At 39.1% G+C, this 15,546-nt stretch overlaps 1 protein-coding gene across 6 annotated transcripts in view; it reads right to left on the bottom strand.

Moving 5' to 3' along the window:
* Positions 1–388: 388 nt before the first annotated feature.
* The window catches only part of LOC122559540 (arrestin domain-containing protein 3-like), a 78,761-nt gene continuing 63,603 nt past the window's right edge, over positions 389–15,546 (bottom strand). For 3 of the 6 annotated variants that reach the window (XM_043709166.1, XM_043709195.1, XM_043709187.1), the window contains exons 5-7: positions 12,658–12,914; positions 10,817–10,988; positions 389–4,026 (exon numbers count right to left, since the gene is read on the bottom strand). In XM_043709166.1, the coding sequence (XP_043565101.1) occupies positions 3,950–4,026; positions 10,817–10,988; positions 12,658–12,914 (506 nt within the window). In that variant the 3' untranslated portion in view covers positions 389–3,949. Of the gene's footprint in view, positions 4,027–10,787; positions 10,989–12,657; positions 12,915–15,546 lie in introns of all 6 variants that reach the window. The other 3 variants (XM_043709203.1, XM_043709212.1, XM_043709177.1) reach the window with 3 other exon arrangements.

Below are 15,546 nucleotides of genomic sequence, written 5' to 3' on the forward strand. Positions count from 1 at the left end.
AGCCTGCTGTGGAAAGGTCATGGCTGATTGTAACTTCAACTCCATATTCCTGGCTACTCCTAATAGCCTTTCACCCTTTTGCCTCCCATGAATTTATTTCTAAATGATGATTCCTAGTTTAGTTCCTCCCATAAGAGGAAACATCCTCTACATACCACACTGTCACAGGCCCTCAGGAATAAATCAAAGGACTGGCAACAAAAATGGTGCAAATACAGTACCAACTCATGCAATTCCAAGCCTCCACCCATCACCTCTGGCCTTTACACCTTCCGGTTTTATCTCTGTTCGCTTGACTGTGACCGTTTTCTGAATTCTGATAAAACATTTACATTTCTGATTTAGTATGCGCTTCTGTGTTTGTAAGAATCACACCAGATAGGTATTCTTTAGTCAAAAATATAAGTGACTGGCTTTATTCCTGGATTATAGAAATATATAAAATGTGTTCTAATTTTCAGTGATGTAGGCAAACGTATATGTTCTGCATGCATGCAAAAAATTACAACTTTATGAAGTATCAGATGTTAGCCATGAAAAATACAGAAAAAAAGCAGTCAATAATAATCCATTAATTGCATTTGAATATTTTCATTCTCACTGAGGCAGCGCTTTACAGTTGTAGCTGATGTATTTCCTTTCCTTACAGAAAGTGTGTCACAGAAATTCCAATGACCCACAGTAGAAAGTCTCTGCTCTAGGACCATAGACGCTTCTACCTTAAAATAGGATTTAGGACTTCAATGGCCTATTGCAGGAAGGAATAGAGGGAGATGTTCGTTCTTCCATCATGTGTGCTCTGATCCAATTCAAGCATCTGCACAAAGTTTTATAACCTCTCTCCAAATCTATTGTATTATTTCAAAGAATATGGGAGGGGTGAGCTCACATCTTGCATACCCTCCTTTTAGTCATTGTTTCATAGCTGAGGTGATTTCTGTTTTTAAATGTCCCAGTCACAAACTACTGAATGAGTTATCTTCCAACCTGATGATAAGAATGAGTTGTTCACACATTTAAGGTTGTGATTATCTGTGCTGACATCTCCACAGAGTTTATGCCTTCATGGAAACGACTGACTCCACGATGCAAATTAGCAGCTACTTCAGATCAGTGTCCATTGTTTAGCAAACAGTGTCCTTTTAAAAAAAAAATCAATATACATATGACTAATTGCTGAAATTACAAATTAATATTCTGACAGGATATTTTGGTAACATGAGCACGGACAAACATCTGGATCCAAGGTGAGTAGAAATAAAGTTTTGAATATTAATTACAGAGTTAAATATACAAAACATTCCTTTTATGTAAACCCATTCAAAACATTAAAATCTCAAGAATTTAAGCCCCTTATAAATACAATCATTATTCATGAACCATAACAAATCACTTTTCCTCTTATAACTTCCTTGAACTTTCAATCAAACTGTGAATTCTGCCTGCCACTGTAATATGGGAATCAACCACCTAGTATTAACAAGACTACAATTATAGCACTAAGTATTAGGTCAACAAATAGCTATTGAAATTGATAGATTATTTTCTACTCACACAGTAAGCAGTGTTGTTTTGTTTCTCAAAAAAGGCATTTAAATAAATTGATAGTGTGACAGTTCTGCTTTTCAAGAGCATTTATGATTTCTCTAATGATTCATAACGCCACAAGCAGAAGGCTGTTGTTCCAGTGAAAATGTGATTGCTTTTCCAAATCCCCACTGAGTTTGGATTTCCCACATCTCTCTCCCATTTCATACCTTGGTGATAACAGCATCTGCCAGAATTCCTTTTCATAGTGAATCATTGAATGTGGGAGTCATTGGTTATTCTAGCTAACCCTAACCCTATCGCTCATCCCCAAATGTCCTTGAGAAGCTGGCAGTGATCTGCCTTTTTGCACTACTGCAGTCCTTAGGGTATGCCCATAGAAAGGGAGGGAGTAGTCCCAGGATTTTGAACCAGTGACAGAGAAGGAACAATAATATATTTCCAAATTAGAGCAGTGTATGGTTTTCAGGGAAACACAAAGGTAGCAGAGTTCCATACATTTGTCGTTCTAGCTTGTAGATGTGGGACAGGACCAAATTTGGTCCTGTTTACCATTTTAAAGATCTCTGGAATCACCATAACTCTATGAAAATCCAGCCCATGAGGTCAGGTGACCAAAAGCTTGTTAAAAATGTAAAGTTTTAAGGGAGGTGAGTGCGTTAGAGAGGTGGAGAGGCGTAGGGAGTGTATTCCAGAACTTGCAGCCCAGATAGCTAAGAAACAGGCACATGTTGCAGCCATTAAAATCAGGGATGCCTAGGAATCTACAATTAAAGGCACACTGAAAGCCCAGATTATTGTGGGCGTTAGGAGGTCATAGAAATAAAGATGAGTTAGGCCATCAAGGGACTCAAAAACAGAGATGAAAATCTTAAAATCAATACATTGCTTGACCAAGAGCCAATATAGATCAGTGAGCACTGTGGAACACAACCAACTGTTGGAATAGGCAAATCTGAGGCTGGGACCAATGTTGGTTAATATTATGGAGATGGATGTAGGTGGTATTAATGATGACCATTATGTGGTCCGAAGTTCATCTCTACATCAACCATGTTAATATAATAATATAACAACTTAATAATAAAAGCAAAGAACTGCGGGTGCCGGAAATCGGAAATAAAAACAGAAAATGGTGGAGAAACTCTGCAGGTTTGGCAGCACATGTTGAAAGATAAACAGAGTTTTGTTCATTATCTTTTGTCAGAAACTAATGTTCTGATGATTTGAAGAAGGATAACTGGAGTTGAAATGTTAACTGTGTTTCTCTCTAGCGACACTGCCAGAGCTCCTGAGTATCTCCAGCACTTACTGTTTTTGATCCTTGGCAACATGGCTGTTAACAGATTGCCATAAAATCAACTGTTCCAAGGGAGAAATATGTGGAAGTACCACTGGAAAACAAACAAATTGAAAACTGAGCAGTGGCACAGACCATAAAATAAGCAATCACCTGGATGAGAAATTAAACTGTTCCCAATCTACCTGCGTCCTCCACCAGAAGTATAAAAGAAACCCCACTTCTGTGCTTTGATGAGTTTTTGTATTGCACTTAAAAATAAAGCAGCACCAGCTTAGCAAAAATAATTTCAAAGAATGCTCTTAGAATTTGTGACTTCATGAATAATATTTTGCAAAGCAAACAATAATTCCAATATTAACAGAAGCATTTAAAAGAACACATATTGTTTTATGAGGTTTGAATTTTGGTTCCCTTGAAAAACACACCAATTTGCTACCTTTTTTCTTGCTGCAAACCTGTGTTAATGTACTTCAATTTGAGGCCATTAATCAGTGCAGCATAACAAGCATAGAATTCATGCAGTAACATCAGTGTGATGCCTTCTCCATCACAGCACCTGATTTTCTGGAAGCAAAATACAGCAAAAAAAGTAATGTTTGTCTTTAAATTTAGGAGGAAAACAACCTTTTCATCTGTAACACTCCTTTGATAAAGAATTCTGCAAACATAGTGACCGTTTGGTATTTAACATCAATACAGTGAGTACATATGTGTAAATGTATCAACTAATAATATGACAGTAGAGATGCATATATAAATGGAAGACATTAACTGCTAAAAATGAAAACTTCAATTTGAAAGATTGAACATTTTCTTTCAAGAATAGCATCGTCACATTACAAAACATGACAAAGTTCATTATGCACCAGCAGAATTGGTATTCAAGCTTTATGTTTTATGTTGTTTTATTTATGACAATAAAGTTAACAATTAGCATATACTTAGAAGTAATGTAATACAGTGGTTTCTGTTTCCTGTTTTATTCTTGACATTTCTAAATGAAATATGTATTTGGAGTAGGCATTTGGACTCAACAGCAAGTCAAAGTTGGCACCACAATCCTCCATCACCCAGAGGGCAAATGTAAACCTCAATTCATTATTCCTGAAAGTTTTTCATCCCCGGTGTCTGGAAGCCTGGGTTCTCATTGGTGAATAGAAAGCCAGGTTTTCCTGCTAAGGAAAGGTTAGAGTGTGAGTATTTATCCAGTTGTTTTCTTTTTGTGTTTGAGCTGTATCTAACAAGAACAATTCAGCACAGATTTAAAAGAGATCTGGAAAAAGCAAGGGTGAAGTCAGGAAAAACCTGGTTCATGCAGCGGGTAGTTAGGGTATGGAATGCACTGCCTGGAAATGTGTTGGAGGCAAGTTTAATTGAGGCATTCAATAGAGCTTTTCATGACTGTTTGGATAGAAATAATGTGTAAGGGCTTGGGGAAAAAGGAGGAGGTTGTAACTAGGTAATGATGTTCTTTCAATAAGCTGGTGCAAACACAATGGGCCAAATGGCCTCCTTCTGCATGGTAATACATTACCCATTGTTGTACTTTTGATTGTTAAACAATCTAACAAAAAAGTTATTATTCATGTGAGTGCAGTCAAGTGACGCCTGATTTTAACTCTGCTCCCCTTGGGAGAAGTTGCATCGATTTAGTGGATATTAAACCTTGCGAACAAAAAAAACCTCCTTAAATTGCCACTGTTCTTGAATTACTATTCTTGCACAAGTGAAACTAAAACCACGAGTTTCCTGTAAATTTGATTAAATATCTTTTCACAGATAATGGATCTGAGGCAAAACTGTTTTGTTAATTGTTCTGAAGTGAATAAGGTCTGATTATTCACTGCGATAACCATTTTGGTTTGTTTCAACTCGGGACTTTTGGTAGAGCTAGAATTTCACAGTTCAACTCCTATGGTAAAATGGATCTTCTTTGTAAACAAGTCAGGGAGTGTTGGCAGGCCATTCAACTTGCCAAGGCATCTAGAAGTTACTGTTTGCAATAATCCAATTCCAGGATCATTATTCTGTCCTCCCTAGCATTCAGGTTGCAACGTACAACTAAAAGCCTTCCAAGTAAATCACACCTGAAATACAAATACAACCAGGTTGCATGGTACACCCAGGCTGGGGTATCTATCATTGCAATTGTGCTCGTAACTTTGAGCATCTTGAGACTCATTTTACAGGATGACACAATGAAAACTTAATCAATCCAGGAGAAAGATCTCCCCTAGGCAGGGAAATACATTTCCCTGTATATTTATACATCTCGCCTGTCATATTCAAGTATTCACTGGAGTAGTCTATGGCCCTGTATAATTTAGTAAAGGTACCGTGTACAAGCCACCTTAATACAGTTGAGCATTTCTCAAATCAGGGTAGCAGTAATTCCATATGGAATGTCAATTTGCTAAAATTACTTTTAATTTCCCTCAAATGTGATGATTTAGTGATCAATATTGTTACTGATGATCAATGACAAAACCAAATTTTAAAAAAAATATAAATACAAAAAGGACAAATCAAAATGTTATCACTGAAAAGGTTCAAATTTGATAGGGCAGAAGTGCTGGAGAGATTGGACTGGAGAAGATGTATCCAAGGTTTTTGAAAAAAATGACAGCAAAACCTGCTGAGGCACTGGCAACAATGTTTCAGTCATCCCTAGACTTAGGGGAGATACCATGAAGACTGGAAAATTGCATACAACCTTGATGTAAGAATGAGCCCAGCAATTACAGACCAGTTAGTTTAACTTCAGTATGAGGAAGCTTCAGTATGGTGACAGTTATTTGTTATAGTAGTTTTGTGGAGAAAAGGTGGGTTGGTTAGGAAGAATCAGTATGGAATTCTGAAGGGGAAATCATGTTTCATTTAGCTTGCTGGAGTTTTTGAAGAGTAACAGAAAGGCTGAATGTTATCATTTCAATGGATTTCCAGAGGGCATTTGGTACAGTGCCTTACAACAGACTTGAGGCAAGCTATAGGTCATGGTATAAAAAAGATCAGTAGCAAGATGGATACAAAATTGGCTAAGTGATAGAAAAGGTGATTGGATATTTTTAGACAAGAGGACGGTTTGTAGTGGAGCTCCCGAGGGGTCTGTACTGGGACTCATGCTTTTCCTGAAATATATTAATGATCCAGATCTTGGTGTGCAGATGACAATCTTAAAGTTTGCAGATGTACTTTGAAGAATTATAAACTGTGAGGAGGACAGTGTAAAAAAACTAGTACAGAATATAAAGACAGATAGCAAAAGCTTCTATTAATATATAAAACGAAAAAGAGTGGTTAAAGTAGAAGTTGGTCCTTTAGAGAATGAGAAGGCGCATTTACTGATGGGATATGATGAAATGCCTGATGCATTGAACAGGTATTCACAGTGGGGGACATAAACAACATGCCAGTGATTAACAAAGAAACAAAGGTAGGTAAGGACATGGAAACAATTATTATTATGGAAGAGGTAGTGTTGGGCAAGCTAATAGAGCTAAGGATAGACAAGTCTCCTGGCCCTGATGGAATGCATCCCTGGGTACTAAAAGAGATGGCAGGAGAAATAGTAAGCGCACTTGTGGTAATTTTTCAAATTTGCTGGATCCTGGGGCAGTTCCAACAGATTGGAAAACAGCAAATGTGATGTCATTGTTTAAAAAGGGCGGAGGACAAAAGATGGGGAATTATAGACTGGTTAGCTTAACTTCTGTAGCAGGGAAGATGCTTGAGTTATTATCAAGGAAGAAATAGCAAGGCATCTGGTTAGAAATTGTCCCATTGGGCAGACACAGCATAGGTTCATGAAGGTCATGCTTAACTAATCTTCTAGAATTCTATGAAGACATTATGAGCACAGTGGACAACACCAACCCAGTAGATGTAAGGCCTGCAACAAGGTGTCATACAAGAGACTGCTGCGTAAGATAAAGATGCATGGCATAACCGGTAAAGTATTAGCATGGACAGAGGATTGGTTGACTAACAGGAAGCAAAGAGTGGCGATAAATGAGTGCTATTCGACTTGGCAATCAGTAACGAGTGGTGTGCCACAGGGATCAGTGTTGGGACTGCAATTATTCACAATTTACATCGATGATTTGGAGTTGGGAACCACGTGTATGTATGTCAAAGTTTGCGGATGACACTAAAATGTGTTGAAGAGCAAAGTGAGGACTGTGAAACTTTGCAGAGAAACATAGATACTTTATGTGAGTAGGCAAAGGTCTGTCAGATGGAGTACAATGTTAATAAATGTGACGTAATCTATTTTGGTAGGAGTAACAGTAAAACGGACGATTACTTGAATGGTAAAAAGTTGTAGCATACTACTGTGCAAAGAGTCCTGGGTGTCCTTGTGCACGAATCTTAGAAGGTTGGTCTGCAGGTACAATAGGTAATTAGGAAGGCAAATGGAATTTTGACGTTCATTGTTAAAGAGGTTAACTTTAAAAATAGAGAGGTTATGTTGCAGCTGTGTAGGGTGCTGGTGAGGCCATACCTGGAGCACTGTATGTAGTTTTAGTCTCCTTACTCGAGAAAGGATATACTGGCAATGGAGGGGCTGCAGAGGAGGTTCACTAGGTTGATGCCAGAGTTGAGGGGCTTGGCTTATGAGGAGAGACTGAGTAGACTAGGATTATAGTCATTGGAATTTAGAAGAATTAGGAGAATCTTATAGAAAGATATAAAATTATGAAGGGAATAGATAAGATAGAAGTAGAGATAATGTTTCTACTGGCAGGTGAAACTAGGACAAGAGGGCATAGCCTCAAAATTAGGGAGAGCAGATGCAGGACCAAATTGAGAAGGAAATTCTTCACCTAAAGGGTTGTAAAACCATGGAATTCCATGCCCAGTGAAGTAGTTGACACTATTTCAGTAAACGTTTTTAAAGCTAAGATAGATTTTTTTTGAACAAGGAAGGAATGAAGGGTGATGGTGAGATGGTGGGTAGGTGGAGCTGAGGCCACTAACATATCTTATTGAATGGCGGAGGAGGCTTGAAGGGCCAGATGACCTACTCCTGCTCCTAGTTCTTATCTTCTTATGTAAAACTCCAAAAAGACATAGACAAGTTGGAAAAGTGCCAGATAGGTGACAAATGCATACCAATGCAGCAAAGTATTGGTAGGAAGAACGTTAGAAAATAAGAATTGATTCCAAAGAGGGTGCAGCATGAGAGGGACTTATTTATGTGTGCACAAATCATTGAAGATGACAAGTGATGAGCTGTTAATAAAGCATAGAATATCCTTGCTTTTGTTACTAGGTGCAATGAATAAAACAGCAATCACAAAAGAGTGATGTTGAACCTGTGTAAGGTACACTTTTCTGGACATCACCTAGAATTTTCTGTACAATTGACAGTGTTACATAATGGAATGATTTAAAGCACTGGAGAATGAAAAAGTAATTTAAAAATAGTGATTCCCAGGATGAGAATCTTCAGTTATGGGATTAGATTGAAGAAATTAGGATTGTTCTCTTTAGAGAGAGGAGGGCTAAGAGGGGATTTGATACCAGTTTTGAATGAGCTGGACAGAGTAAATAGGGAGAAACTGTCCCCACTCGAAAAAGGAACACAAATTACATGACATAAATTTAAAGAAATTTCAAACGAAGCAAGGAAGATACGAGAAAAAACTTTTTCACTCAGCAAGTAGTTCGAGTATGGAATACATGGCTTGGAAGTGTGATGGAGGCAGATGCAATTAAACCAGTCAAAAGGACACTGGAAGAATATCTGGATAAAAATATTATGCAAAAGTATAGGGATAAATCAGGAAATTGGCATGAGGTAATGTTGCAGTGTTATTGAGTTGATACAGGCATAATGGGATAAATTACCTCCTTTTGCCTCGATGTGGAGGTGTTGGATTAAGGTGTACAAAGTTAAAAATCATACAGCACCAGATTATAGTCCAACAAGTTTATTTGGAAGCACTAGCTTTCAGAGCACTGCTCCTTTTGCCTCAGAAGACTTTTGTGATTCTGAAATCAAGTGTATCCCAGAACATGGGAAGAAAAGCTAGGGAAGAAATTGCAAAGCCCCTAGCACAGATATTCACACCATCGACAACCACGGGTGAGGTGCAGAAAACTGGACGCTACTGTTGAGCCGTTATTTAAGGAAGGCTGAAAGGAGAAGCCAGGGAACTGAGCCTGATATCAGTGGTGTGTAAGTTGTTGGAGGGGATTCTGAGAGACAGAATTTACATACATTTTGAAAGGCAATGACTGATTAGGGATAATCAGCATGGCTTTGTGTGTGAGAAATAGTTGCCTACATGAACTTTAGTAAGGCCTTCAACAATGTTCCAAGGTTAGTAGGATTAGATGAGATGGGATCCAGGGAGAGCTAGCCAATTGGATACAAAGTTTGCTCAATGATAGGAGATAAAAGGTGAAGGTAAAGGGTTGTTGTTTAGACTGGAGGCCTGTGACCAGTGATGTGCTGCATGGATCGGTGCTGGGTTCACTGTTGTTCATCATTTATATAAATGAATTGGATGAGAATATAGAAAGCATGGCTAGTAGGTTTGCGGATGACACCATAATTGGTGGTAAAGTGGACAATGAAGAAGATTATCTAAGAGTACAATGTGATGTTGATCAATTTGGCCAGTTGGCTAAGGAATGCAGATGAAGTTTAATGCAGAGAAATGTGAGGCGTTGCATATTGATAAGACTGATCAGGATTTCATGATAGGGCCCTGGGTGTGTTGTCAAACAGAGACCTCAGGGTGCAGGTAGATAGATTCTTGAAAGTGGCATCACAGGTAGACAGGCTGGTGAAAAAGGCATTTGGCATGCTTGACTTTATTGAGTACAGGAGTTGGAATATCATGTGTTGGCTGTATATTAGGCCACATTTGGAGTACTGCATGCAATTCTGGATGTCCTGTTATAGGAAGGATGTTATTAAACTGGAAAGGGTGCAAAATGGTTTACAAGGATGTTACTGAGACTGGAGGGTTTGAGATAGAAGGAAAGGTTGGATAGGTTAGGACTTATTTTTTCCTGGAGCATCAGAGGCTGAGGGGTGACCTTGTAGAGGTTTATAAAATCATGAGGGGCATGGATAAGGTGAATAGCCAAGGTCTTTACCCCAGGGTATGGGAATCCAAAACTAGATGGCATAGGTTTAAGGTGAGAGGGGAAAGATTTAAAAGGGACCTGAAGGGCAACTTCTTCACACAGATGGTGGTGCGTATATGGAACGAGCTACCAGAGGAAGTGGTAGAGGCGGGTACAATTATGGAATTTAAACTAAATTTGGACAGGTACATAGATAGGAATGCTTTAGACAGATAAGGGGTCAAACGGAACTAATTCAGTTTAGGAAACCAGGTTGGCATGGGTGAGTTGGGTCAAAGTGTCTGGTTCAGTGCTGAATGATTTTATAAAAATCAAACAAAAAAAAACAATTTCCAAGAAGATATAAAACAGCAAGCCCACAAATTAAAATCAAGTAACCTCGAACTAGCCTACCGCATGTTTAAAAAGGAAATCAAATGTCAGAATGGGCCTTCGATTACAGTTATATTTGTTCAAAGATTTGGAATGCTGGCAGCACATTTCATAAACAAACTTTGGAAAGCCATAATGAAGCAGTTTTTATTAGTAATTAATTTTTAAAAATTAAGTATTAATAATGCTTCCCAAACTATCAGTGGCAGCATGCAGTTTTGCAAAATATCCTGTCTCCCAAGAAAATGCAGGTTGCTGTGAGAAGGATTTACTGACTCCTCTGCTGTCGAGAGTATAGTGCTGAAAAGCACAGTAGGTCAGGCAGTATCAGAGGAGCAGGAGAGTCAACATTTCAGGCAAAAACCCTATTCCAGCCCCTCCTCTGCTGGTTATGCATGCGCAAATTGCATAGAAGACCATTTGGCCTTTGACCTATTCAAAATGATCATGGTAAAACATCTACCTCAACTACTCATCAGGTCTTGTCCTTACCGTCAGGCCCTTCAGGGAGTGTGCCACTGAAGTTGTTGAAGGTGTTGTAGTTCATGCCATATTGGGTGTTATAGTTGGTTGCCTGGTTGTTGACAGGATGCAAGGGAATTGTACCAATAACAATTGGTAATTTAACATCTAAGTTGAATGAGCTTGGGACATCTAAATATATCTAAGAAATAAAAAACAAACTTTTAAGCATTTTTAAAAACATGTTATCACCAACAACTAATTTTTCAAGTTCACATGTTTTTGCTAATTTTGCTCTGCATATAGTGATGTGTCAGAGAGCATTTCTATATTTCATATCAACCTATTCAAAAGATGATCTTTACATGAAAATGCACAAAATATTGGGTTATACCACTGCTTACTCAATACCAGAACACTGCCCAAACGGCATATACAAATTTCTACCTGATTGATATTCAGTTTGTGATATAATTATTTAGAGGCTGTTGGACTTTAGCATCCCAGTCTATCAGCCAAAAGAATCAAGGTTTGTGATTTCTGCTGTGATCCCTAGTGTCCTTACCAAGCTCATCTAATTCCTGACTTCAGAAACTTATGTCTGTTCTCCATTTTCCTTACATTCTCTCCCCCACAGCCTTGTCTGGTTTACTTTGTTCCTTCTAGAGCAGACCTATTCTCTCCCTTTCACACCATAACTTCAACACATTTTACATTTCTTTTCCAGCATTAACAACCCATTTGTCTTTTGTACCGGGCCTCTGACTCTGTCAAAAGTATACAAAAAAAGCTTTTCCAACACCTTTCACTTCTGCAGAAGTGCCATACTAGATTTGAAAAGTTCATTTTGTTTCTCTCTTCATGGATGCTGATAGACCTGCTGAGTTTCTCCAGCATTGAATTTCTTTCAGCTTTCCACCACTGCAGTATTTTATTAAATCCCCTGTTAACTGCCTACCATGCCCTTGTAGGTAGTACTCACTGAATATCCTTAAATTCAGCAGCATTCCTCATACCAAGCCATCTTTAAAAGCCCATTGTGCATCCAATCACTGTCAGTCCGGAGCTGGCCTGGATGGTAGCTGACAATAGCCCAGACATTCAGGCAGGGGGGAACATTGTCAGCCTGCTGTACTGACAGGGATCTGGAAATACAGGTTGGTTTGGTATTATAGACGTGGGACTTCCTCATCCTCCAGCATCAGCAGTAGAAGCCATGAGACCAGACTACGCCACCCTGGTCTAAGATTTCCACTCAGGTCACTGCAGTCTCATACATCAGGAGGTACGTCCCGGCACAGTAGGAAGACGGTCAATGACTATTTGCACTCCACCAGCATAAATGCCATCTCTAATATCTCACACTCACTCTACCTCTGCATCTGTACCCACTTCCTAGCAAGGCTCATGCTCTACCACTCTTACTATTGCCAGCAACATCTTCTATCACTTGCTGTCACCCATTCAAAACCATGACACTACTAACCCAGTGTGCCCTCTACACTGTCTAATCACTCACTTTGAGTACCTCCATAACTGCACCAAAAGCAACAACTGTACCGCCTATTTCATCTCTTTCATTCAATAATAAATGCCCCCTCTCATCCTAGGATGGGAAAAAAAACCCAATAAGACAAAGACTGAAGGTATCCTGACTGACATTCTGCTCCTTACCCCTAATGTTAAGAGCATTCTGACTTTGACTGCCCAGATGGCTGACTGTTCATGTCCTGGACTGGTTTTGAAGGCTGCCCTTGGCTCACAGCCCCAAGACTCTTGGGTGAAGGCCTTGATTTGTCTGAGGCCTGCTGACAATCATTACAAACATCCTTCATTATTAGAACTAAAACAGAAATTGAAAAGCCAAGTACCATCAGTGAGTACTCCATTTGGATAATGCTGCAGTTCATCAGTGTAGGAGGCACTGCTGGAATTTTCAGTTCCATTCCATTCCAGTTCTCTGATTTTCCAGCTAACACTGGTTCACCCTCTATTTTGGTTACCAGTTCTGTAACTGTTTTTTTCTTTCCTTCAGCATGGAAAATCTGTGTCTTATAAATGGCTGCCTTTGGAACCAATTTGCGGGAAGAGTTATTCTCAATTTCAGCAAATATTCGAATGGATTCACCTGCAGAAGGAACAAAATCTACAATGTATATTCTTTTATATCCCATCTGAACTCCACAGCAGTTTAAGTGAAAAGGAAATAAAGTATTATGTAGAATGGGAATTAATTAGTATTATAATAATGCTAAGATGGGACATAAATTCTACAAACCTTTAAGATAGGCTCAAATTTACCTCAATTGACCAGTCATGACTTGGTGGTTGGACTGGCGTGGACAAAGTAAAAAATTACACAACACCAGGTTATAGCCCAACAGGTTTATTTGGAAGCACTAGCTTTTGGAGCGTTACTTCTTCAACCACCTGATGAAGGAGTGGTGCTCCAAAAGGTAGTGCTTCCAAATAAACCTGTTGGACTATAATCTGGTGTTGTGTGACAATTGACTAGTGGTTTTATCTTGAGTGATGGGCAGGTAAAATGAAGGGAAAGAAAATCACAGCTACATCCTGGAGGCCACGGATCACAAGTTCCGTCATTGGCTAGTGCCAGCTCTATGGTCCCATTTCATATCCGGTGCTCTTACATCAGATGCACAGTTCTGCAAGTTGAAGAATTCAAGAGTGGGTCGAGTCAGAAGTTAAGTCAAACTCGCCCATTTTGTGTGGAATGTGAAAACAAAAGGAAAATTCATGTTCAAGGTTAGATTTTCATAAAGGTTGCCTTGTGAATCAGCAAATGAATACACTTCTTTCAAGAAGGAAGCTGGGCAAGGGTTAGGGAGCCAGCCAGGTTTCAAAGGGGAAAAAAAGGCTCCTAATATGAATCAGTGTTAACTTATTAAATGGATCAGCATCAGCATTCCTGCTTTTTTTCCTACTGTGTGGACCTCTGAGGTTCATGTGTAGAACAAAACATCCAGGAACTGGAAGTCAATGCTGCACAAGGCACATCAATCAGATTGATTATTATCCAAAAGCTGCCACCTTCACTGCTCTGCATTAGTTAAAACTACTCAAACAGTATTACGAATTTATGAACACCATTATCCCATAGATCTGATATGTGAGAAACACTTCACCAGAATCTGTGCTTAATCACTTCTAAGTTCAATTTAACAGAATAATACGTTAACATAAATTACCACAAGCTGCTAACCTCAGTAAAATCCTCTTCATATGTCTTGGGCTGAGAAGTAATATATAAATAATCAACATAAATGAGACAAGAAAACAACATTTCGGGCAGGAAGGAGCAGTATCCTTAAGCTTACAGTGTGAGTCTGAACTAGTGAGTTAAAAGGAAACAAACCTCCACACTTGCAGTAAGGCTGCACATCCTTGGACTGTGGGAGGAAACCTGAGCACCCGGAGGAAACCCACGCAGACATGGGGAGAATCTCCAAACTCCACACAGATGGTGTGGGCGGCATGGTGGCTCAGTGGTAGCACTGCTTCCTCACAGCGCCAGGGACCCAGGGTTCAATTCCCACCTTGGGTGAATGCCTGCGTGGAGTCTGCACAGTCTCCCTGTGTCTGTGTGGGTTTTGTCCGGGTGCTTCTGTTTCCTCCCACAATCCAACGATGTGCAGGTCAGGTGAATTGGCTATGCTAAATTGCCCATAGTGTTAGATGCATTAGTCAGGGGTAAACATGGGGTAGGGGAATGGGCCTGTGCGGGATGCTCTTCGGAGGGTCGGTGTGGACTTTTCGGGCCGAAGGGCCTGTTTCAATACTGTAGGAAATCTAATCTAATCTAGAAGTGTCTGTGTCTTCCTTTCTTCACTCAGGTTCTTGGGAAACTGGTAAAGATTCCCCACTTCAGTGTTTTGACTACATTACAAACCTGGAGAAGCTGAATTGTACCATTACTCAAAGATTTGATCCAACTTGATTACCATCTGAACTGATGCCTTGCTTGAAAGAGCTTCCATTAGTTTACAGCTGTCAACAATTTGATTTCATCAATAAGAGATTCAGTGGACTGTGAGAAATCATTAATTTTATGGTTATTTTTCCAACCATTGGCCATCAAGTATTTTTTTCCCCAATATGAAATATAATCTCTGCAGAGTTTATTTTTTGGTCTTTTGCCCATGTGAGTCTGAGTTTTGGACGTAAAAAAGGGGATATAGTTCAAATTCCAGATTATAGCTTAGATGTTAATCAGTTTTGCCACTTTTTATTAAGACCGTGCTTTTTTAGATTAGATTAGATTACATTACAGTGTGGAAACAGGCCCTTCAGCCCAACAAGGATATAGTTCAAATTCCAGATTATAGCTTAGATGTTAATCAGTTTTGCCACTTTTTATTAAGACCGTGCTTTGTTTTATAATGAATGGATTGTTTGAGTTCATTAAACAAAACTAGTGCAAGTCTATTCTATTCTGGATAGCAATACAGAGGGAAACAACTGGCAGTTTTGGTGACTGAAACAAAACATTTACACTAATGATGTGACTCATGTAGTAATTAGGCTTGACTACAATTTGATTTCTCCCATCACAGTCATAACAGTACTCAAGCTCTGTACCACTCAGCAACTTTTTTCAATTATCATGAATATACAAATTAGATGCCAGGCAAGTCAATCCACAAAATAAACATACGAGTAAATGTTTTACATACTTATGTATAAATAATGAAGAAAGTGTGTCAAAATGTAATGTGGGCTACAGAAATATAATGTGGACT

Source organism: Chiloscyllium plagiosum, chromosome 2 (assembly GCF_004010195.1).
Source record: "Chiloscyllium plagiosum isolate BGI_BamShark_2017 chromosome 2, ASM401019v2, whole genome shotgun sequence".
Classification (NCBI taxonomy): domain Eukaryota; kingdom Metazoa; phylum Chordata; class Chondrichthyes; order Orectolobiformes; family Hemiscylliidae; genus Chiloscyllium; species Chiloscyllium plagiosum.